The sequence below is a fragment of the Drosophila sechellia genome, chromosome 3L, assembly GCF_004382195.2.
Source record: "Drosophila sechellia strain sech25 chromosome 3L, ASM438219v1, whole genome shotgun sequence".
In the NCBI taxonomy this organism is placed as follows: domain Eukaryota; kingdom Metazoa; phylum Arthropoda; class Insecta; order Diptera; family Drosophilidae; genus Drosophila; species Drosophila sechellia.
The window spans coordinates 20,908,937-20,935,378 of NC_045951.1; the positions used below are offsets into that span (position 1 = coordinate 20,908,937).

Genomic DNA, 26,442 nt, shown 5'->3' on the forward strand with positions numbered 1-26,442 from the left:
AGGAGTGGGGATGTGGGGCTGTGGGGAATCCGGTTGGGCACATGCCTCGAATGGGAAACGGACCGATTGTGTTTTTTTCTGGGAAAAACTGTCGACGCAACGTCTACGGTGCTGCAGCTCCGGAAAGTCCATAAAAAGCAGGCGAGCGCATAATGGCAATGCCCATTAAAAAAGGTGCAGAACGATGTTGATGTTTATGGCCACATCGTTCAGATATATAGCCCAGATATATATTCGAATCGGTGCCAACTAGTTGCGTTGAATTGGAGGTGTCAATTATTAACGACATTAGTGGTACTGATGCTTTGGTCAAATTTTTAACGTTATTACGAGGCAAATATTTAAGAATATACCGAAAAAATCCAATAAATTTAATTATCAGATAAAAGTATAAAAAAAAATAAAGATCATCTCAGAATGTTTATAGCTCAAATGCGTGTTTGGTCAGAAATCAAACGAAGTCGAGTAATTAAATGTTAAATGAAGCATAAGTAAAATAATTAAAATCAAAAATTGCCATCTGTAAATTTTAGTAGAAAAATCCTTTACAAATTTAAAAAATTCGATTTCATCGGCTATCAGATTAACGGGTATCAGCTTGTTAAAATGCAAAGGAAACTTTTTAATTGGTAGGAGTTGAAAAGAAAACTGGTAAGATCAAAATATTATTCAAAATATTTCATTTCCAGCTCATACGGACAGATGGACGGACAGGAGGATAGTGATGCTGATCAAAAATTTATTTATAAGGTCAGGCCTCTTAGATAGTTTCAACGAATCTAGTATACCCTTTAGCTGTACGAGTAACATTGAAAACTCCGAGACTTAAGTATCTGAAATAATGAAAGCCAGCTTCAACAGTCTGGAATGGAAATGCAATCTACTTTTGTGTCATTTTCTGTGTGGCGAAAAGTGCCCTTGACATTTGCCTTTTACCTTTCTCCATTCCGGAGAGCGTTTCCTGTTTGCTTTGCTGATTTCTTTCCTCGGTTTCCGAGGGCCATGCACTTTCGGCCACCTTTCCCGACAAGTTTTCCCAGCGTTTGCTGGCCAAAATGGCCGCCGCCACAGTGGTAACTGGCATGGAGTGCATGGCTGGTAGGGTAAGTACAGAGCCACCCCGAGAGCACAGACTAGACAAATATTGAGTTTTTCAATTAGCACCCCGAAAAGTTGTCTCTCTGCCGTTCAGTCGTTCAGCCGCCCCTTTTTGCGGCAGATGGAAAACTTACCCTTACTGGGAACGGGAACACATCGTCCCGTCTCTCTTGCTTCACATGGTTCTGTCTCTGTCTGGTTTTTCGGAAGCGGGAGTGTTTGTCTAAAGGATCAGGCTTTTGTTTGCTTACGGCCGCGTTAATTGCCCATAGTGGCGAGCGTTTAAAGCCGCCACAAATCCCCAACGACGAAATGTCGTGTCGCCCCTCGCCACGTGTTCTATGTGTATAGGTATTACCTTTCGGAAGTGGAACTCCTCCTTCCAGCTTTTATGTTTTTTGTGTGCGCAAAAGATAAAGCATACCGATCCGGGGACTCCTTGCTGTTTGTCCCAGCTTGTTTTTCATGTTGTAAAGTTAATTATAAATTAAATATTGATTCTGTGCGTGCGAACAGCCCTCTCGATCTGCCCATGTTCCCATTTGCTTGCCCCTTTCCCCATTGCAGCTATTTTTCGTTATTTTTTGCAACCGCCAGAACGGCATGAAATTGATTGGTCACGTATGATTTATTAATATTTTCTTTTCATTACGCATCCGCAGCGTTGACAGCAGCTGTTTTAATTGGTTTAAAATTTGCAATGCACCTCAATTGGGCTGCCAATTTGGCCCGCAGTGGTCTGAGGTTTAATGGGCATCCGATTTGCAGTTGGATACAGATACAGATATCGATATGGTTACGGATACGGAAATGGACACTTGCAGTAACAAGTCATGTCTTGTGCAGGGTTAATGGATGTGTATATGTACTCTGATTTGTGGCTGCTCAAGTTGCTATCTGCCCATTTTATTGGATTTTATTGAATGTTTTGCTTACGTAATTGCAGGCTTAGTGCTGCTCAAGTCTTGTTGAAAGGTAAATATCTTGTATCTGGAAGATGGATCTTAAATCCTCTAAATTGAATGCGTTAATTTATTATTTTGGGGTGCTAATTAGAATTTCTGAACTAATGTTGTTGTGAGAATTGTTATAAGGGTGAAAGATACACAAATGAATAGTTAATTTCTCCACTAGTTAGGTTTAAAGACATTTGTTGTCTAAATGTGTAAAGTTTGAAATGTATTAGAAATCTATGGAAATGTTAAAATTTAAATAGCTCGAGTTGATGGTTTTTAAATGAATAATAATAACTGTATAATAATAAAAACTAATAACTTATAAAATAGTTTGTAACAATTTTCATACTTCTTTTCTCAGGGCTAATTGCAGCTTGGAAAAGTATCTTGGCTTGGTTAAAGTATCCACGGAAACCGAGCTCACCGCGATATAAATATGCAAAAAGCGACGGCAAAACCGGAAAGATGCACAACAGTTCACTCACACCAACACAGGCACAACACTCTCGCACACACCCGTTCAAGTTTGTATCTATGTGCGCCGACAGGTAAAAGCAGCCAAGATGGACAGGTCGGAATGGGAATGGGAGCGGGAATCGCAGGGAAGGGGTCTGGCTGCCAGTAATTTATGTGCGGCCATCGATGGTTCAGGTTTTCGTCTGTGGAGGTGAGGCAAATGGCCACGCCGCTGACCGACTGGTCAAAACAAGTCCACCGAGGGGGCGGACGAGGAGGAGGAGGTGGAGGAGGGGTCTTCTGGCCGACGTACGGATGAGATGTGGGAATATAGATGTTGGCGGCGGTAGGAGATCTTGGGATCTGGGCATCGAGAGGCAGACTGCGCGGCCCGAACGAGTTGTACTGTTCAATTGCCAATTGTTGTAGTTGCTCTGGCACCTCAGCCCGAGAACCCCACCTCCCGCTCCAGCTCCCTCCGATGGTCATGGCAGCGACGTCGGCGGTCGTTCTCTCTGCTGCCGCAGTGCGAGTGTGCGTGTGTGTGTGTGAGATACTTTTGCAACTGTGGGCGATACTGCGTATCTGTGAGATACTCTCGTATTTGTGCTGCGCAGTCCACGCAGGGGGCGTGGCCTGTACTTTGCCAAAATACTTTTCCGTGTGTCGCTCAATTTGAATTTGCCCCTGCTGCTCGAACGGCACGCCCCAGTTAGATACATAAATATTTATAAACCATAGATACTTTTCGCTAGGGTTTTCTGCCAAGGTGTGAACTCGCTTCGCAGAATGAGAGTGGTACGTAAAACAAAGGCAAAAAAATATCAGATTATGAAAAAGTTTTGCTAAACGACGGAAGCCAAAAAGCAAAAAAATCGAAAATGGGCAAAAATGGGCGAAACGTGAAAATTACTTCAATTGAATTTGGCGGTACGCCTTCTATTTATTTGGTTAACGATTTCAGATTTTTTACATGCCAACAACACAACCTGGTCAGGTTGTCTTCGCATTTATCTATTTTGCATAATTTTGCTAATTTTCATTGTTTATTTTTTGCATTCGATTTGCCTTCTCTGTCTGATTTTTAGCCCGCTTTTATTGGCTTTGTGTTTGTGTCAATAATCGTTTTTCCCTCGCCTTTTTCTATTTATTTTTTTTACAACGATTGTGCTAATTTATTTTATTGCATTGTGCGATTGTGTGAGTGAGTGAGCTGTGTGTGAGCTTTGTAATTGCTTTGATTTTTGTCTGCTTTGGCTAGAAATTTATTTAAAATTTTAATTGTGATAATATTATCCTAAGGATTATGCGATTTATTTGTTATTAAACGGAAGTCATGAAAACGAAATTGGAAATTGTAATTTCGATTGGTAATTTACCAATTTTGTATTATTGTTTTCGCACCGTCCGCCTGTCCATCTGTCCGTCTATTGTTGTTATTTATTTGAAATGTATCCGGCGGATAAATTGCGCACACAACGCGCACATGCACTATCCATGTATTTTTTAATGAAGCATGAAACATTTCAATTCCATTTCCATTCCGAATGGCTCTGATTGCCAATTTTTGTTTGTTATTGAATGATTTGTTCTAAAATTTTATGATGCATAGATTTGTGTAATATTTCAATTAAATAGTCAATGGAATCACAAAAGTATACACACAGTATGTATGTGTGGGCGAGCATTGCTGCTCTCAGGTTAATTAACTTTTATGAAATGAAAATGTTTGCATAGGTGGGCTTAACTTTTTTGGTAGCTTTGTTTGCCTGCTAATTTGATACACAAATACGGATTAGAAACTAAGGTGCAATCGGATGTTCTTGTATAAACAGTGAGGATCGAACGACGTTTGAGTTCCTTTGGTTGTGCAACTCCAAGACATGAAGTCCTGAGAGGTGTAGATACTATCCTGCAACAGAAATCATTTTGTAGTTATATTTTTTATACAATAGGACCCTAAACCTAAGTAAAAACCATGCTTGAAAATGTTTTTTAATTAACTAAATTGTAAATATTAAATGATTTCTTTGTATGGCGTATGAAGTGAGGAATTGAAGTCTGTAAAAGACCCTATATCATATTAAATTTCCAGCTCCAATCACCCTTTCCTCCGAGTAAACACCATAAATCGATTATTGATTACTCGATGCGGCTATCCGCTCGATCCGAATGCATTTAAATCGGCATTCAGCTGAAATTGAGTTTCCAATTAAATGGAAGCACTCCAGTGGCCACAGCCGCCGAAGGAGTCGCAGTTGGATGAACGGAATGGGATGGCAGATAGTCGCCATTACGAATGCCAATTGAAAAGGCGACAAAACGCAGCCACGAGTGGATGGATAAGGGATTCCAGGCGAAGGCAAAAGGCTATGGCAACGGCAATGGCAACGGCAACAAAACTGAAACTCGAATTTCGAATTCGGGCATAAGTGACAATTCAATAAGCCATGACGTGCCCAAATGTTTACTTAGCATATAGCGACGGGCGAATGAGCGAGGCTCGACTGGATCGGGGATGCCAGGAGCTGGGGAACTCGGCACTAGGGGAAGTGGCCATGGCTATAGCCTCATCCGTGCAGGAGCAGGAGAAGAGCTGCGGACGGAAGTGCGCGAAGGGGAGGCGGAGTGCCCTGCGTCTGCCTTTAAACGGTGGTATATTTCAGGCAGACAATTTACTCGACCCATCACCATTGCCATCCGCAGCAGTACACTCAGCAAAAATCACCGAAAATAGATGGCCACATTTGGAACTGTTTAGATTTAAACTTGTTTCAAAGCTGCTAAAAACCTCCCGTAAGTCTAAAGGGAAAATTAAATCCATTTTTTTTTATCGATTTTAGATATTACTGTCATTGGTTTTAGTTTTCCAATATTCACATTTTTAAATACGTTTATTATTTAAGAATTTAATGTTTAAGTCAGAATATCTGAACCTGTCATCATATTCCGTCAAGTGCTCTTAGTGTGCCCAACGCAAAAAGTGCACAATTGACTGCCAGTTGTGCCAATTTTCTCTCAGTGCAGCCGTGCCTCGTTGGCCGCCACTTTCATTAAATGTTGCTGCTGCTGCTGCGGTTGCTGTGGCTGTTCAAGAGAGCTGAAATGTTTATTTAGGACAAATTGTCTTGGCTGGCGGTGAGTGTAGGCAGCAGGAAATTGTTCAGAGCAGGGCGGTCGAGGGTTATACGTCGCGTACCTTGTTAAAACCTTAGCGGACTAGCCGTCCCGCAAAATGGCTTACCAATTAATAATATGTACAAGCTTCGGTCGCAGTAATCACTTTCATGGGCGTTACTCGTCAAGTTGACTGCGAAATCTTCCGAATGGTTGACATCTGCTCGCCTTGAGGCGGACTCCCCTGGATGCTCCATAGATGTAGATATGCCGCCTTGAAACCCCAACCTTGACTGCATCTTTTCCGCTCGGCTTTTTACCAACAGCTTCTTTTTTGGGCCTTGTTTGCTTAGCCGCGCGCCATTGACGACACGTTTCCCAGTCATTCAACTTCCCAGCTCCCAGCTCCCAGCATCCAACTTCACTGCATCAGCACTGCTCAACTAATTTCGTTAATCTGCGCTCGCAGATACAGATACAGATACAAATTCAAAATCAGCAACAGATACATCCGTCCGTCCAGCCTTGTTGATGTGTTTTCATTGCTTATCAGCTGCATAATTAATGGCCGTGCTGCCGACGCGAGCAAAGTATCTGTCAGATACGTTTTTAATAATCTCGCTTCTTGTGGATGCAGATAAGTATCTCGCTCGAGTGGCTGCCATTCGTCGGATACTTATCAATTAATGCTGAAATTATAGCACTATAAGTGGCAACCTAATTTAGTGAATGACAAAAAAAGCTTACATTTGAATGCTATTTTGATTGCTGGCATTAGGGGAAAGATATATTTATACAATGTGCTCAGTCTGAGAGTTTACTTTTAATGAGATTCTATGAAGCTATAGACGATTATAGATTAAGGGAACAATTGAATAGATCTAGCTGAAAGCATGCAATTTTATTCTTTTGTTACAGAATCTAACTTTAGTTGACTATTTAAATATATATTTGCAGACATTAAGTAAGTACAAAAATGCTTAAAACTAAACCCCACGTTTTTTCTTTTAAAAACTCCATCACCTCACGCCCATGGGGGTGTCCCCCACCCAAATCCTTGGGGGAAGCACCCCCTTGCTCCGCCCAGAAGTCTCACAAAGACAACGTCTTACATATTTGTCAACGTCTTCGTCGTGGTAGACTCGTTCTCCTCGCTCGCCTCGCTGCAGTTGTTTTCTCAATGTAAATATTTAAATATTTTCAGGACAAACATTTGCGTGTTGTCTCTGAAAATATGTTGATAAAATATTTGCTCAGCAAACTGGTTAAAAATTACAACAATTCCCGTCGCCGTCTCCGTGTCTGCCGCTGACTTTGGCATTTGTTTTATTAATTTTCTCAACACTTTTCCCGCTAGGCGTGGAAAAACAGCACACAGGCCACCATTTCTGACCAAATCTGCATGCACTTGGAGAAGCAATTGCATAATTAATATATTTCGGTTGGTAAATTGTGGGTATATTAGATTAGTATGTACTACTAGACTACTATTTAGATTTACTATTGAAATAAATAAATCGTACTGCTTAAGTAATCATTATTGGAGTGCTTGCAAACTTTTTGTAGTGGAATCGAAAGCAGATTTCCCGCTGTTTGTGAGCTATATACACATGTAGATTTTGCATCTGGTGTTGAGCTCTTTTCTATGCATAAATATGCATTGATTGTCTGCGCTTGTTGTTGCTGCAATTATTGTGGCCGCTGTCCATGGTTGTTGTAATCATTGTTGTTGTTACGAATCTTGTTGTTATAATTGGCAGAGCCGCTCGTGCAGACAGCGCGGCACCAAGTGTTTCACATCCCATAAGCCGAACAAAAAACCAAAAAAAAAAAGAACCGAATTGAAAAGAATGGAATCGAATATGGAACAAAGAAAATAGAATATCTGGGTGTTCTCTACTTTAGCCCAATTTGCATTGTGGTCGGTCGAAATGAAAATGCTGAGTACTTCATCCCCATCCGTTCGGGTTATCCCATACTCTATTCCATTCTTTGGCCATTTGATGAGCCCGTCAAGAGGTCAAAATCAGACGGCTCGACAGGCGGTCCACTCTTCTGCATATTTTATTTGACCGGTCGAATGAATCAAGTCGCCCCGGCTGGAATTTCACATAACACATTCCAATTGCCGCGCACTGACATTAATTGTGGCGCAAACGATCGATTAGCAACATTTTAAAATTCATTAATGAATTGCTCCTCAAACACCCCCACACCCACACTCGCACACACCACGCACCCAACAACTATGTACATAAATAAGCAATCCCCATGCGCGCCCCCAAGTCTCGGGAAATATGGGATCGAGGGAGCAGGTTGGCCAAGGCAGCACAGTGGCGGCCAAAAGTAAACTCCACAGCGCTAGCTTAAGCATGGAGTAGTATTGTTAAGTCAGTATCCTATTTTTTACGAATTTAAGATTCGTTTTCTTTTTAATAAATACCGCTTACTAGGATTGTAGAGTAAAGTAAGAATTTCTTATCTTCTGTCGATGATCGTTTATAGAATGTTATGACATTGATTGAAAAACCATGTCATTTTTGTTATGAAGTTTCCACGAAAAGGGCTTACAGTGGGATCCAACCTTAATAAGGCGGGATTTGGATTGGCTATATGCATTTTGGGCCAGTTCTTAGATAGTACTTCAAAAGTAATCCTAGGATTGGGGGCACTGCCTGCACAAATGGTGTTAAACTTTTTTCTTTAAATGAGTGCCGGTGCTCCAGCTTGTTTTTATTAATATTTCAATTATAAATGTTTCAATTTTCCGTTTTGAGTTGACTGCATACTAACCTAAAGCACTGTTGGACTTTTACTTCCTTACACACGTAAACCCAATAATAAATCGCAGAGAAAACTGTCTGAAAAATGACGAGCTGACGATTTGTATGGTATTTTGATATCCATAGACAGCACAGACATTACCAAACCCCCAAAACAAACAGAGACGTGGGTAAAGGGGGCTTTCTTCAGATCGAATATGGTATTGTAAAGAGTCTATCTATCCCTCAGCTAGAGAACTGTGTAGTGCTAGGCCCTCGGCAGCCCTTTCTCGCACCTCTACTGTCAGCATTCAAAAAACTTATTATGCACAAATAAATACTGGGCAGCCACAATTTTCCCTAAATAGATAAAAATGAAGAAAAATTCGAGTTTCAAATCTTCTCCCTCCCCACCCAGTTGATTTATACGAGGAACGGAAATCGTAGACTTTTCGACGCGCAGCGTGAGTGCTACAGAAAGCGCATGTACAGATACATCTGCTGGATGTGGAGTATCTTGTGGATTCGGGGAGGGGACAGCTATCCCGCCGAACGAAATTCGGCAAAGCGCATGAAATATGTTTGCAAACAAATTAATAACAATCGATCTGAAACTGCCCAAGTTGCCAGATCGCACTGCCAAATGAGGAACGATTAGGCTTCTGTTTTTATAATCTGGGTTACACAAACAAGCCAATAAATATATCTATATGCCGAGCGAATGAATCAATGATGCCAAATTGGCCATGAGTGGCTACTATTTCACCGATCTCTAGGTGGTTTTGGCATTTTTGCGAGGGCCTCTCCGTCCAGCCCCATCCCAGATTCCAAATCCAGTGTGTTTACCATTGCATTGGAACGCCAAAAAGCTGTCGTAACCATAAATTAGCACCTCCTTGGGACTCCACCATATGGTTTCCATGTAAACTGCATTCTGCGCCCGAGAGATTTATCTGCCCGTTCCGTTCCTAAATGAGTTGCTCTGCCCAAGTTTCCTCCACTTGCGATAATTATTAGGATACATAGATTTATTTACAATTGGTTGGGCTTCCGAAAACACAAATCAAGATAATGCCCTTAATGATGATCGATTATAGCGATTTCAGACTTTCAAATTTAAAATTCTGGAACTTAGGTCATTGTTGACATTGAGACTTATCAGGTGATATAAAAATAGGATAAGGTAGAAATTTGCTAGATATTTGGTATATAATGTATCTTTTGCGTAGGGACACTTTCTTAAAAGTCTTTCTTTTACAGGTTGTATATGAACTAATTGAAAATAATAGAAATGAAATCAAAACTTCCTTGTTCTCGATCAAAATGTGTTCCCATTAGGTATACACCAGTTTTTTGACAATATATAATTTCGGTTTAAATTTGATCGACATCGAAGGACTATTTCACATAGCTATTATTGAAACAGCACAAATATTTGCGGATATATTTTTACAGCAAGGGTATACAACCTTCGATTTGTTTATTGAGGGTTTTAGCGTTGTACTGCTGCAATGATTAAAACCCCTTCGTAGGTCAGTGATAGTATTTCAAAATCTTTTAGATTCGTTGGATGGCGGCGACCTGTATTTATGCAAAAGTATTGTGTGGAAAACTATTATTTCCTCTTTAAGAAAAAAGGAAGTCATATTATCTGTTTCATTTTCAGTGGTATCCCTATATCATTGTGGGTTTTCTTGAATGCGACCTCCAGCTGGTTGTGGGTGCAGTTATTTGGTCAAATGAAGATCCGGGCCTGCCATGTGTGAGGGATTACGGATTAGATGTGCGAGTGCATCGGTAGCCTCACCCACACCCGCACCCGAACTCGGCTGCAGTCGCAGTAGGAGCTGGCGCTAGGTAGTCCAGTTCGGGTGTCTGTTTTATAGCCCAAGATCTCCGTTATTCGACGCATTTACCACCTCCGTGGGCGATAAATCTGCAGTGCACCCGTGGCGCAATGAACTCGCTCGGCAACTCCTCCACTCCACTCCTCCACGGATCCAATCCAGTGCACCCACTCCACCGGCTCCGCCTCATCCTCCTCGTTTTCGGATTCAGTCGCCGCGGTTTGTTTAGCTCGCTGGCGACCATAAACACCTTGGCGCCAGTGGAGAATGGCGATGGTATTGCCCAGTTGGGTCCTTTGGCATGGGGACCTTTTGACAATAGTCCGGGTCCACTTGAGATCGGCTCATTAATCCTTTCAGCTGGTCAAGTGGTCCGCCTCCTGCTCGCAACTTCCTCTATCATTAGATCCAAGTACACCTGTTGCCCAATTTGAATGCCGTTGCCCGGGTCAGTGGTGCTGGTTTGGCTATTATTTTAGTCTGAGGTGGGATCGAAGAATAAAACATAAACTTATAATGATAGTCGCCTTACTTAGTAAAGAAAAATGTGGACAATTGTTCTACTTGCTGTCACTTTAATAAACTAATTGAAACTATGTCGGGATGTAAAGATGTATCTTTAAGTAGATATTTATATTTAAAGTGTTGTATGTCAAAAAAAATTTTTTTTTCTCCTAAAAATTAACATTAAATTTTTAAATACTTATATATGTATACTTTACAGTATACTTTGATGTATACAATTCTACATGTGCTTTAATAATTGTTTTAGTCCCTTGATGTGATTATCTTTCATTTTATTAGGGAGAACACATTTCCAGGAGTGATTCTTGTTATTATTTTCATTTGATTATATTTGAATTCAGTGGAATATATCCAAACTTATCCCGATCAGCACTGATTGCTGACCATTAATCGGTGGGGTTTTTGACGACGTTCTGGCGGCTGTCGTGTGGAGCGGGCTTCCGTCGAAAGCTCTTGAAATTACACACGATATCGGGCGGTAATTATGCATGCATTTATGTTATTGTTAATTGTTTAAACAATACACCTCTCTCAGCTCGATTGTTTAACGTGTGTTGTTTGCTTGTGGGAATGGTGGGGGTTTTGGGTTACGAAACCGATCGGATCGGAATTGGAATTGGAAAATCCAACCCCACGATCGGATTCGTTGAATGGTCGCTGTTCATTCATGGATTTGGCAGAAGGGCGTGGGTGTGAATGATTCCGAACGACTGGGCCGTTCGATTCATGGAAAATAGTCCATAGACAGGCGGAATAAAAAGTGCCCCACCCCACCAGGCCCATTATATAACCGGATTGCAGTCACTTACAGCGCCTTTTCACTCACAGCATAATTACACAAAATTCCCGAATATAAAAAGAGAGAAATGAAAGGAAAGCTTTTGCAATTGATTTATGGCCACTTCCCAGGAAATTGTCGACTAAATGTCTGGCCAGGCAGCAGATGGAATGGGTTAACGTTAACGAGGAGGAGGGCTGGATGCCACATCTTCTTCTGCTATCCCTAACAGGAATGCCAAACGCGGAGTTGTTTCCGTGATTTACACGCCAACGAAATTAGAAAATAAACAATGGATTTTAGTATTGCCGGCTGCGGATTTCAGGCTGAAATTGATTATTTGACTTTCGGCCTAAGACGATGTCGGCTCGGGCACTTTGATAGTGCTGAATGCGCGAAATAAACCAAAAAAAAAGAAAAAGTCTTTGGGGAAAGGGGTTAATATACTATTCGCAATTCTCGTTACTCCCCGATTTTATTTATTTTCTTATGTCGCGTCAACTGGTTGGCAACTTCGGCGGCAGCATCAAATGGCCCAAAAAACAAGGCGCAAGTAAAAAGAACATTCGAAGCCCGGCTGACGCATAAACATCGCTCCCAATCGCATCGATCTGAATGTGAATTTGGATGAGAAATCGAATCCAAATGATGGTGATGTATCCAAAGTGACATCAAAGCCAAAAAAGCCTGATAAGCCAAATAAACCAGGCATCAGCACAGATAATCAATGCGATAACTTGATTTCTGAAAGGGGGGAGCATCAGTGCTGCCCACTCAGCCTTTTTATGGTCATTTCCAGCCATTTTTTGCTCGAAAGTGAGGGAAAATTCCCAGGAATGCCATTAACCTTAATTCTATTTACGATTTGGCAAGTGAAAATATAAGTGAAGATACATATTTGCGCAAATGGTGTTTGTAATCATTTGTTTATTCAAAGTGGCAATTATTTTGGAAAGATTTTACTTATCGCATAATTTGCAAATATGAAGTAACTTGCACTTATGTACAATAATTTAGTACATTAACATTTTTCATAGGATGTATATTATCAAATATATCTAATACTAAGTATTTTTTGAGGCCACCTATAGATGATCCTGAACTCCCATTTAATGGCTCGTTGATCTCCTTTTGCTGGCGTCGCCCCGCATAATGACTGATCCATCGATCCAGCCATCAGGGATCGGAGATCAAAGCGTTCCAGGCCCACAGTCAATCAACATCTCCCCCAGTTGCAAACTCGCGGAGCAACTTAGACGGCCAATAAATTCCGCACTCCTCGCCGGAGCAACTCCCCCAGCGATTTCCCCATTTCTGGCTGGGATGGGTAATATACTCAAATGTCGACGCCTGGCGCTGACTTTCGCGATTTTTATTTTGTGCTTCTAGTTTTTTGCGTAAATCGATCATAAATTAATTTGGAAAATCGCTGCCTAAGGCCGCCGCCTGCCGCTGGCCAACTCCAAAGTCAATTCTGCGTATTTATAACTCAATAAAACTTCAAAAGTGTTCGAAAACATACGCTCTCAAAGTTTGTTTAATGCCATAAAAACGCAGTTGCCTTTATTGTTGTTATTGTCGTTGCCATTCTGTATTAGCAGACATCGGACGAGGGCACTAAAATCCGGCTATAGCTTTATTGCCTGCCCAGAGGCCAAAGGGCCGAAAGGGAAGCGGAAGTTTACTCTATGAGTCCGTGGAGTAAAAGGAGCTCCTACAAACTCCAAACTTCAATTGATTCCGCGAAGAGCAAACAATCAATCTGAATTCGATCGTGAAATTCGGAATCTGTTCCCTTTCCCTACTCCAAAATGTCGTAAACTCCACTTCGGGTCTCTCTAAACACATTTTCTTTACACTTTTCATTTCTATAAACGAAATATTTCCCTTCGTTTAACTACATTTTACTTGAAGTGTCTAGATAATAATTTCTAAAATTATACATACATTACATTATAATAATATCTAACATTTTTGTTGATCATAATAAATATATACTATTTATATTAAGAGGTGCTAAGAAAGGTGTACATTTAGTAGTTTTCTTGCTTTTTATTTTTATTTCACTTAATAGATGTTGATGGCTTCCCTTCTTTGGCTAGATTACATTCATGCCACAGTTTTCCCATTGTGATTTCAGCATATTTCACGCTGTAAAAACGCTCGGAAAATGTGTTCATTAATTTGTGTGACTTTTTTCCCACACCCAATTACAAATGTCATCCGCCGAGTGGGTGCTGCAAGTGAGTATGGTTATTAAACCGGCCAGATATGAATTTACTTTAGAGCCATTGTCTATTATGGCCTGGTTAATTGCGGCGACAGCTGGCAAAACAACGCCAAACCGTGAAAGAACAACAACATCATCATCATCATCATCGAAAAAGCGAAGTTGTTGTCACCGCGGCAGTTGAGCGTCGACCACTGGAATTTATTGTTATAACGGGGCAATGATAACAGGTCATCAACACAACTGGCCAGGTAAATAAATATCGAGGGGGTCAGGGATTGTATAGGAAACACACACACACAGATAGGTGTGGTGGGTGGTGGGGAGTTGCGCTGGAAAGCACAAAAAATAAGCAGCGTTAATTACAAAGGATCTCCCGCGGGCCAAGTCATAGTCGTAGAATAGATACATTGTATCCGGTGGATACGAAAATCCTTGTGACTGCAGCGCATTTGGCAGCTGGTCGGCTAATACTTGCATTTAATTAGGCTTGCAACAATATTTATGTAAATCGGGCTGGTTGCGCGATGAGCCACAGAGACAGCTGTCAATATTTGTGAGCGGCACTAACGCAAACCATTCCGAAAACCATTCCGCCCGTTTTAGCTCGATTGGATTATTGGACATTTGGCATTGTTGTCCTGCGAGTTTCTCTGCCTGTGTGTGTGTGCGTATCGGTGTGTGGACGCGTCCTTATCGCTAAGCAAACAGTGCAACATTTTGTCGCCATCGCATTTGTTTTTCTTGTCCTCCGCCTGGCGTTGCGATACAGAGGATTCCCGATTCCCTATTCCCGATTCCCGAATCCCAAATCCCCATTCCGATTCTGTTTTGTAAATTCTGGACCACCCGCGCAATCAGCGACGGCTGCACTCCAAGCAAACAATCAGCCACTTTTCCATCCGGACTCTTGTTGTTTTCGCATTTAATTTTGTTGCTTTTCACACCGAACGGAGACTCCGGATGGCATCGAATGGTAGTTCCAGCCAAATGTATTTGCTGGCAAAAGTGCTGAATTTGCACACCAAACTCGTTCCCACACCGATCAGCCAAATATTCAGATTTAAAATATTGAGCTTTTGGATACGAATAGCCTAGTTTGTTAAGATAGTAGATGTCCCTTTTTGGCTGCCAGTATTTTGGGATATGTGTACATTCTAGTCCATTCCAGTAATTAAATATAAATAATAATATTAATTATCAACATTTTCTTTCAAGGGTTTGCTTTTCCAGTTTCCAGTACCAACTCCGCTGCCCCTTTGATTTTCAGCATTACAACCATCTGACCAAAAAGCCAGCCCTTCATGCGCAGTGGAGTTCCCATTCGAAGATTACTTTCAGGCCTACTACAGTCTTTGGCACACTTTTGGCTGGCACTCGAGCGCCATTCACATGCCACCCAGCCAGGTATTCCATTGTTGAGGCTACGACCAGCTAGCCAAACCTATTGACTGACTGGCTTTCGAGCGGTGTCCGCCATTGAAAGCAGCCGTCCAAGCTGCGAAACACCTGAGCGGAGCTTGGGCCACAAATCGAGAGCCACACAGATACACACATGACCAGATTTCTTCCCCGAGTGCGATCTCAATGCCGCGGTGGCGCCAAGCGGCGCTTACTCAAGTGACAATGGCGTCGAGCAGCCTTTATTGGAATAAATCCATAGACGAGTTCCGAGACGAGACCATGACCAGCTGCCCATCGTCATCGCTAAGTTAACAGCATATTTTGGCCATCAATCAGTGGCGCTTCATCTGGCGATCTTTGGCTTTGGTTGGGTAACTGGTAACTGGTTCGCTGGCTAATAAGCTCAAAATACTGATCTATTCGCACTCACTCATGATGCTGCGCAGGCTGGTGTTTTACTTTCTACCAATTTGCGGCAATTGTCTGGCAATTAGGAGCAGCTACAGGGAAAACTGAGGGCACAGTTTTCTTAACTAAAGATTTGTAATTTGTTTGCCATTGTTGCACGGCAGCCTTAGAGAAAGCTAACATTTTCGTTTATAAATGACATTTTTAAGGGGGAATAATACTGCAATTCTTCTGGATACAATACGATCTTGTCAGTTGCCATAAAGTGGCTTAAAGGATCCTCAATTTCAAATTCGAGTTAGTGTATTTGATAGCATTGAAGTAGCAAGAAGCTCAAACTGCACAACCCAACAGTGAATATAATACTAAAGCTACCGTTTTTGTAAATACCTCTCGATAGGTACGCGTGCATAAATTTTCCTGGAATTTTACATTTATTTTTCGAAAAGGTCGAATGCATAATTATTTCCACTGAAAGGGGAAACGTTTTTCCTATCCGATCGCTCGACAAACGACGTATGTCCACATTTGCAAGTCCATCGGAACTGCAGCCACCTGATCGAGTGCAAATGATATGATACGGCTACCCAGAAAGCCATCTTCCAGTGACAATTGGCCAGTTGAGTCATGCATTCGGACACGGCTTGAATGATTATTTATCTAGGAATTCTGCGTGTGGGCTATCCAGTTTCGGGGTAAAACGTCTGTTTTGCCAGCCCAATGCTCAATGGCCAGATGGAATAGAGAAAGTCGCTCCGAATATGGAGGGGCCAAATAAAACACACGACTTGAGATATTTTAACATATTTTCAATACACTTTTTGTTCGGCTCATATTGGTGGTACGCTAGTTTTGATAGTTATGTTATAGCTACGATTTAGTTGTATAATTTATTATTGCTTACGTGGGCTAGGCTAGTGTACTAGGCGATGATAGATCGATCCGATGCGGTAGTTTAGTTATTGACAAAATGCTCTAATTTAAGTTTATATTCTGTGTAGCAAAACCCCATCACAAATTGCGTAGCAGACAATTGGGACTAAGCCTAAATTCGATAACAATTACGAGCTACAATTACAAATACAGTTAATACAATACAATACGTTAATGCGGTTGCTTAACAGCTATGTCCCCCATTATTTCGTATACGGATAAATCGAAAACAAGTTGGAAACAAAAAGATATGAGATAGCAGACTCTGGATCCCGCAGGATCACCCCCAGGCTGTGTAGACTCGTTCTTGGGTATATTATAAGGTGTATGTATTTACAGGAATATACAAGAGAGCCCAGCCCAGCCGCCGAGAATCCCGCCCACAGGCTTACACCCCGTACTTGATGCCGTACTCCTGGTAGTGGCCCACATGGGGTCGGTAGTGGCTCAGGTTGCTCAGCTGACCCAGCTGGCCCAGGTTCCCGCTAAGCGCCGCATGGTGATGATGGTGGTGGTGGTGGCTACTGATCACCGCCGCCGCTGCTGCCGCCGATGCCGCTGCCACGGATGCGGAGGCAGGTGGACTGGCGGATTGGAGGCTGCCGGTGGGACTGCCGGTGTCCAGTTGGCAGGATTGGTTCTGCTCGAAGATCATGTCGCGGAAACCCAGCGCCGAGGTGGGACTGCTGGTCAGCACGCTGGAGGAGCCACCGCCACCGCCGACGCCTCCGCTACCGTTGCCCACTCCGTTGTGGTTGAGTACGCTGCTGCTGTTGTTGTTATTATGTCCCGGGTGGGTGGGTGTGCCCTGCTGCGCATTGTGAGGAACGGGTTCCGATGGCGGCGTTTCCGGGGTGTACCAACCCCCGTGCGCGGGACCATGCGGAGTTGAGATCGTGGTGGGCGAGTGTCCGGAGGATTGGCCTCCGCCTCCTTGGCCGCCGGGGGTCAGGGGATGGGCCACGTGCGCCACATGACGCTGCAGTTGTTGGGCATGATGGGCCGCCGCGGCGTGATGGACATGATGCATCTGACTGCTGGCTACCGTGGCCAAGTTGTCCTCGTTCAAGTGGTAGGGATAGGCGCTGTGATGGATCCGCGGGTTGTACACATTCATGAGTGAGTCCACGGTGAAGCCGGGATGCTCCACTCCGCCGCCGGTCAAGTGGTTCATCTGGGCCAAGCTGTCGTGGCAGGAGTTGAGCATTGCGGCATGAGAGACCTCCTTGCCACTTAGGCAACCCAAGTCCATTAGAGGCTCCTTTTTGAAGTGGGCAGCATGGGCGGCCATGTGCTTGGCCTCCAGTATGCCGTTGGTCATCAGCTTGAGGGGCTTCATCTCGGCCAGCTTCTCGTTCATCATGGCCTGCCGCTTGATGGCCTCCTCCTTCTCCCGCATCACATCCTTCTTTTTGAAGCGGCGCCGCCGGCGAAGGAAGGAGCCGTTGTCGAACATGTTGTAGGAGTCCGGATCCAGAGTCCAGTAGGAGCCCTTGCCGGGCTTCTTGTCATCGCGGGCCACCTTCACGAAGCACTCGTTGAGGCTAAGATTGTGCCGAATGGAGTTCTGCCAGCCCTGCTTGTTGTCCCGATAGTAGGGAAATCGCTCCATGATGTACTGATAGATCCCGTTCAGGGTCACCTTCTTGTCCGCCGCATTCTGGATGGCCATGGCTATCAGGGCGATGTAGGAGTACGGTGGCTTCACGATCTCCTTGTTCTGGTGCGGGGCACCCAGGCCGTAGGCGCTGGCCGAGTACGGATAGCGGGAGTACTGGTCGTATGCGTAATGTGCCGCTGCTGCAGCGGAGGCGCTGCTGGCCGCCGCCACCGCGGATGCGGATCCGTAACCGGCTGCGGTCTGGGCATAGTGGCGCGTAAAGGAGTTCTGGTCGCTGAATAACGTATGCATGGCGGCGATTCAGGCGGATTTCTGATCGATTTTCCACTGCCGCCTTCTGGTATTTTCGTACTCTCTTGCTTTTGTCTTGCTTTCTTTCTCGAACTTAATCACTTCACCACTGGCTGCTTCTTATTATTTCTAGCGATAATATTTGCTTAAACAAGTCGCTCACATAAGTGCAGATATATAAATATATCTATATATATATGTATCTATTCGTAGTACAGGGGAAATGGGAGCGCAGAGCGAGCGCAGAACCGTTCGGTATAGTAACACGTCTGATACTGAATCTGTGTAACTGAAATAACACACAGCTCGCATCGAGCAGAAGCGTTTGCGTCGGCAGAGCGTCGCCCGCACCAGAAAGTATCTCGACCCGCTGCCACACAGTATCTGTGTGTACCCGCACAGTGTATCCGTATCTGCATGTGTATCTGCAGCCAACCAACGATGGCTGCCACTCGCAGTCAGTAAGTGAAGTGGGCCCGCACACACAGCTGCGCCAAAAGTATCTGTGTGTGGCATAGAGAAAGAGAGAGAGAGAGCGGACACCATTCATGCTTTCTTTTTTGTATAGGGAAAAATAGTTAGCTAGCTACGGTGTGTGTCCTGTGGGCACCCCTCCCCTACCCGTCGCTTTTCCAAGCCCTTGTTTTTATTGTTCAAACTAATGCTTAAAATACGGCCTATCTTCCTCTCTCTCTCTCGCTCGCTCACTCCCGCTGTCGCTCGCTCCCTCTAGCTCGCATCCATGAGATACCAGATAGAATAATAGTAAGAGCGAGCGAGCACCACATCAACTATGAGAGGCACCTGGGAAAGCCAACGGCAAAGGCACAAGTGGGTGGAGGTGGTGGTGAATCGGGGGCTGCAAACGAGCCAACCACCCACTTAACTCCCCCCTCCAATGACTTCGGCATAAATTAGTGGTAAAGTTCTTTCGATCTCAGCTTAAAGTTCGTCTTCCCGGCAGAGACAGACACCAAAATGTTGCCTGCTAATTTGCAGTTTGATGGGTTTTCGCCAAGATGCCCAAGTTAAGGGCCACGTTTGAAGGTTGTTTTCGTTGAGGGCAAGGCATTAAGTTTTTAGCAACTCCCTTCTTCGAGCGCTTGAATTGACAATGGCATTTTTTTTTTGGTGAGCAAAAGGAAGAAATTATTCAGGCTTTTTTAAGGTACGAATTTGAAGCATACACAGGACATGTTTTCCACAGTATTTTAGGAACTATTGTATGAAGGATTTGAGCACAAATATGATTCATTTATAAGAAAGAATCATTGAAATATAGTTGATTTTCTAAGCAAATTCATTTTATAATCTTAAAAAGAAGAATACTCTCGATAAAAAGCTCCTGAGAATGTTTTCTATTCTGCAAAATTAATATAAAGCGAGTTATATATTTTAAAATGGTTCTATTGGCCTGATTAGTTCATGTCAGAGATAATAATAATTGAATAGTTAATACAAGTAGAGTTTTGTACCGTATAACTATAAAATATTAAAATTGCTCTTTATTTTTGTTTTCTCGATACTCATTCACACCACATTCCCAAACATCGAAAGGGTTACTGACCCATTTACAAGCCAAATAACGATGCAGTCAAACATAAAAAGTCCTTGGCCTCGTCCTTCCCTCTCGCGACTCCTCTGCCCGTTGGGTCCTGCAGTGCCGTTTTTTCGCCGACTTCATTTCTATTTTCTGCTTATTAAAACAATATTTTTTATTGACTTTGTCAGCTTTAAAGTAAATTTCATATGTTTATTTGGGCAAGGGCAAGTGTGCGTGTGAATGTGAGTGAGTGTACGTGAGAGGCCCAATGGGATGGCCTGGGTGTTTGTCTGGTTATTAGACACAGGAAAAACAAACACGCACATATTTATATTTGGATAATTTAAAAGAATGCTGACTATTTTTTATTTGTATTTTCCGTCGCTGTCTGCAAAAACCGAGCGCTTTGCATCACTTTAAAACCCCAATCGTCTGGGTAATTGATACAAGAATAATATTTGGCTCTATTAACGCAATCGCATTATTTTGACAAATATTTTTATTGTTTTAACATAATTTTTCGCATGCGATCTGTCGGAGAGGATGAGGCCATGAATCATCGACATGTGTGTGTCCAGTTGGCCACATATCCTTGGCAGGATGCGAAAGGATGCGAGTCCTGTATTTGAAATTCGAATGAGGCGACTCCGCCTCCGTGTGCTCCATTTTACGCACTTTATTTGGCTTCCTTCTGGCTTCGTTCCATATTTTTTTCATTTTTTCCTCTCGAGTTTCAGGATTGCTGCTGCTGATTTAACAAATTTCGTCTTCGAAATCGGCGCCGTGATTGCGTTTGTATGGGTTTCGCTGTGGGTGTGAGCAGTTTTTTGTGAGTAACTGTCTACTGGCTACGTCTGTGCATTTTGCACAGTTCATGTTATTCTTACGTAGTTGCCATTGCCTGTCTGTCCGATTCCCCCATCCCCCATCCTGCACAACTACAGCTGTCCCTATCCGGACGGCTCTGCCACTCCATCGTATCTGTATCTATATCTGCAGCCATCCCACTGCATTTGACCTATCCAAATATTGATTTAGTTTCCCAAAACTGCAACTTAACATTTTCTCCGCGAATACAGTGAAAGCTGAAAGCTGCTTGGATCTCGAATGTAAAAGTGGTTTACTAGAAGATGTGGAAAATTGTCATTAAGTCATATCTTATAGATTTAGAATGACCTTGTTCTTGGCCCTTTCAATTATTAAAATCGTGAAACAGCATAGCCCTATGAAAAATACTTTCGTTAATCGATTATGACTCCGAAATATGCCAATTACCCAATTAAAATGATCATTAAACACAAATAGCAGTTCTTTGAACTTTGGGCCTTGATGGGCGCCTATTTGACAAGCACAAAACTTGTCAATTTGGCAAGCAAATTCGCCGTACTGAAATGACAACCCCCCTCCATAATTTTGGCGAGTGGCAACCGAGTTTTGGTAGATGTGTCTCGCCCATTTGCCACGCTCAATTTGCTGCAGTCAACGGAACGTTGACACCGCCGTTGACAAGGAGGAGCATTCGCAGAATGAGGAGCAGCCATCCAAAGTAGTCCGCTGTGGAGGAGAGGAGAAGGAGCGAGTGCCAACATGTGGCTGTTCAGTGCCCATTATTAAATTTTAGCAATGCCCTTTTTGGGCAGAACTCTTTCGTCTCTTTTTTTCGGGTGAGTAATCCAAGAATAATATTGATTTTAAAGTGCAGGGGAGTGCAACTAATCAGACACTTGAACCAAGGACTTAAGCAGCCAAAAAAAATACGATTTTTTTCGTTGGGAAGGACAGGAAAGGAAATGCAGGAAAAATGCTGATAAAGCGGTTTCGATCATTGAAATATGCGGCACTTGCACGCACGCAGAGGCTAAAGTAACGCACACAGATACACGGCGACACACAGATACACGCATACGAACGCACGCTCCGCTGCTCTCTCATGAATATGCAACAATTTCTCTTTCTCTCTGCCAATATGAGATGGACGGCTCACACATACAATCGCAGAAACGACTGCGCAGCATTGAGAAGGGGGCGTGGCCAGTTGTAGAAAGGGATGCAGCGATGGCGTTGCCTACAGTTCGCTCTCTCCCTCGCACACTGCAGTTTCCGGTGGCCACAAAACTTGTAGATACTTCAACCCGCACCCCCTCGACTTGTTCTGCGATTCGGTTTTTTTGGGGTGGTTCCAGAGTTATGGTTCGAAGTCTATATTGGCCACTCATTAAAATTTATGATTCGTACACAGTTGCGGGCTTATTATGCATATATTCTCCAATTTCTTTTTCCGCGAGTGCTCTCTTTGGCCAGACAATTTAGCAGATTAGTTGCAGACAAACACACGCGCGTTCCCAGGAAGGGGCTGGGAAATATCCGCCATTAGCTTAATCATAAGCGTAATCATGGCGAAAATCTTCCGGTCATAAGCAGCGGAAATTCAGCAGACGGCGCTAAGTCTGGACTCTGGACCCCGGAATCTGGAGTCGAGTATTCCGAGTCCGAGTCCGGGTCCGGATTCCTACCTGGCCAACACCGGATGCCAAATGCTAATCATCGATGCTTAGGCATTGATCGGTCCAAAGAGCGGAAACTTTTTAGGCATGTTTAGACTTTAATGCGCGCCGCGGGAATTCTTAATGAAACCTCGAGCTATCGCCGGGTTTTCCCCCAGATGCTTCAGATTTTGAGGCCTCGATACTCGGACTCTAACTACCTGGACTCGAATCATAGCTGCTCAATGTGTCCGGTTTTCCCCTGCCGATTCCGTAATGATGATGATGATGATTCCACGCGGTTGATGTCCTGCGGTTTCTGTGGCTTATTAGTGGTCTTCATTGGCTTACAAGCCGCAACCCGCTGGGAAGTGGGTGTTGCTGGCCAACAGTGCGCTGGCTTCTGGATGGGATACGGATCGGGGTGGTCGAAGATAAGTTGGGAGCGTGTCTGAGGTGTGGATATTTGGACTAAGTAATGATGTGCTCGCTATGGGTTGTACGAAAGGAAAAGCTAATGGAGAAGTGTTCAGAGTAAGTACTTGGCTAAGAACTGGATCCTAAAGCTTGCCATTTATTAATAATTCGGAAATATATAATTCTTGAATTAACTTTTAAGATAGCAACAACTAACGTGTAAGTATATCCTCTTCTTTCTATCACAATTGTGAATTATAAAAAGGGGAAATATGTATCTGCTCAATCTGTTAAGTATAAATCTGAATCACGAGCTTAATCCGCCCACCATTCTGGACCTACGATTCTCAGGCCACATTTGTTACCTGATTTGGCCAGACCCCTTTACCATTTACCATTTAGCATTCGGCGTTTTGCCCCGCTGGCAATGGTTGAATTCATTCATAAAACACCTTGCCCCTATAGTTAGTCATTCCCATTCAAAGTAGCAACCGACTGTCGTATCTTTTTCTGGGCTGCTGGTCTAATGTTTATTTAATAAATATCCCACGCCATGTTGTTACAACAAGACTTTTGTTTATTTGCGAGAGAAGTACGCGACATATTCGAGACGTTGGCGAAATTCGTTGGCGGATTGACGGAGTGGCGGAGTGGGGTATGATTTTAGAGCGGAGCCGGAAAATTCGAAATGGAAATGGGAAACTCTTTGAATGGCCCATGATGTTTATGGCGAAATCTATATTTTTGTAAGCTACGCTCCGGTGTCCGGACAATTTGGTATGGCTCGTCGTCTATGAAAACATTCGGGCAACTGGAAATCCTTGCGAAAAACGTTTTTAATTTTCGCATAAATTTAAAGTAAATACGAACAGACCGAGTGCAACAAACGGTTTTTAACAAATTGTTTGTTTTAACGCAAAGGAAAATGTTTCGTCTCTCCGTGTGCGAAAATAAAAATGTTCAAATCATTTTATTTATTTATTTATTTATGCAGGCTGTGCATCTTCGATTTGGGATTTCGTGCGTCCTGTAGGCTGCGTTCAATCGCAAATGTATGTGGATGTACATACAGACATATACGAGTGTATGTCCTTTTGGCCAGGACCGGCAACCGGGTCCCTGCCATTCGTATGTTTACTTGACGCGCAAATCCTCTTACGGAGGTTCGTCCTCGGAGTCCTTCGTCCTTTTTGTGGTTTTTCGGTTCTTGTGCAGTTCAATTCGAGGCGGAACGAAACGGACAATTGCATGTTTTGATTGCCGCCTGCAATTGTCCTGTTCGCTCCGGTCCAGCCTCGTCCTGCCTTGTCCCGGCTCGTCCTGGCGATCCTTGCGGTCCTGTGCGCTGGTTCGCCAGTTTGCGGTTGCTGGCTGCTGTGCACTTGTGACAATATTTTCATAATTTTTGCATCTTTTTTTCGCTCATCGCCAACGGTAGGTGCGTGTGTAAACATTAACTTTTCAGAAGATTTAATCCCGATTATCCATTGACTGTGAAATTTTTCACTCAAAACTTCTCAGTGTGTTCCGTACTTGTGTTTGTCTTTGGCTTTTCGGCTGTGACTCAGCCGCAATCCCATTGCGTTTTTCACTTGCCAGCTTTGTCTCCGCATATCCCAGGATTGTCCCGCGTCTCGTCCTGCGAGATAACAGCGGCGACGACTTCTTGATGCGATTGCTCCTGCCCTTCGCCTGGCAGGACAATGGGCCCTGCCTGCGTCCTGCCCAGCGACGACTTGAGTCCATTTGACTCTTAGCTGGATTTTAATTTGTTCATAAAGGTGAGACAATTAACTGAATAATTGGATTGTTGCTTTGTGGACAATGCCACCGAGATGAGCTGGCCCAAGGAATTCAGGTTACCAAGTTGGTTAGTTTCTGAAAGGCGCTGCATAATTATCCTTGGCTTGTGACTCAATTAACGTTTTGTTATCCGATATTTACCGACGTAAATCAAATTTTTTTATTAAACAAAAAAAAAAACAAAAAGACTAATTTTAAACCAGAAATGGTTTTCAAATATTAGAGTTAGATAGCTAGAGTTCCATGAATATCAAATACTTAGAAATTAGCTAAATGGGGTCCTATCATTAAAGTTATTAGAATATCAATCCTCTAGCTCTTAAAGTTCCCTTTTATACGGACAAACGAACGGACGGACGGACAAGCATGGCCAGATCTACTCGGCTAGTGACCCAGATTTTCGGATCTAGGTTCTTAGTACTATTCAACAAATATAGTACACCCATTTCGATGAGTAATAATAATAATTATTCTTTAAGATTGCATATTATCTTATGAAAACTTAGAAGACTGTCTATTTGAAAGCAGAAACGCCTTAGTAGAGCGCATCGGCTATCAGAGGCCGTTTCTCTAAAATGAAGTCATACTACACATTCTACACCATATAACTACATTAATTGATTAATCAAGTTTTTGCAGAAAATATGAGTTTTTAAATATCTTTAGTACTCTTTTAAACCCATCATACTTTAAGAATTAAATTTTGTATTTGGCAGTCTGCTTATAGAGAGTGTTTACTTGGATAGCTGGAAGAACACAGAGTAAACGTATGTATGTAATCGTAACGTATGTTTTTTATTGAAACCCAATATGAAATGCATCAAATTATATAAAAAGAACACATTTAACTCTTTGGATGATTTACTGCTGCAACAGCTTCCTTCTGGTCAATTGTTTCGGTAATCCATTTAGTTCACGGCGATAGATCAGGGTCAGAAGAGGTGGCAAATAGGCTTCAGATCGATTTTCCGGATTCCGAGATCGTGGAACTTTGGCAGTAGCGAAAGTATATCGTTATCTTTAAGAAGCTAGAAGCTATTACGTTGAGCACTTCTGATTCGGGATTAGGTTTACCACTAATAATCTATGTTGGCACTTTTGGCTTGGAATCAGTCTGCCGAGAATAGCCTAAAATTTATTAAAATAGTTAGTTCTAAATTAGCTATTCTATTGGATATTTTTCACCGACTACAAAATAAACCTTAAGCGCAAAAAACTTACTCACGAAGGCAATTAAAGACCTTCTTGAGCCAGGAGGCATCCCTTGCAGGTGCCAATTCGCAGCATTTCCAATCGGTGGGGGACGCTCGCACAAATCAAACGAATCACCGGACTCCAGGACACCCGAAACATTTCGTAGATACTGGGATATATACCGCAGTCAGGATTCCATGTGAACTACAGATTCTCGCACATTCGCAATCCGAAGTAAATGGTATTGGATACCCAAGTGATACAAATAGTCTAGTGCCGCAGCTTCCACGTGAAGATTAAATAATTTTGCAGTTTTGTAAAAAAGATTTCAGACATTCAGTCATATTTATTTAAAAGAGCTAGTACTTACTTTGCACGCGCATTGAGTTGGCGCTTCAGTAGATGCTGTTAAACAGTTTTTCTTCATTTTTAAACTGGCATTTGTACCTTATTCCCTACGATAAGGTCTCCAATTTCTTTCTTTCTTTCTTTCTTACATCCAGTTATTGTTCTGATAAGAATTTATTTTCTCATGTACGTATTTCTCTTCCTTTGTTTCCATGCGTTCCACCATTC

At 42.9% G+C, this 26,442-nt stretch overlaps 1 protein-coding gene across 1 annotated transcript; it reads right to left on the bottom strand.

The window, feature by feature from the left end:
• Positions 1 to 16,369: 16,369 nt before the first annotated feature.
• Positions 16,370 to 18,674, bottom strand: LOC6616448 (fork head domain-containing protein crocodile). Its single transcript, XM_002040773.2, has one exon. The coding sequence runs from the start codon at positions 18,424 to 18,426 to the stop codon at positions 16,903 to 16,905; it is 1,524 nt and encodes a 507-aa protein (XP_002040809.1). The 5' UTR covers positions 18,427 to 18,674; the 3' UTR covers positions 16,370 to 16,902.
• Positions 18,675 to 26,442: the final 7,768 nt, after the last annotated feature.

Coding starts and splice junctions, on each gene's coding strand:
- LOC6616448 (XM_002040773.2), bottom strand. CDS start 18,426: ATGCATACGTTATTCAGCGACCAGAACTCCTTTACGCGCCACTATGCC.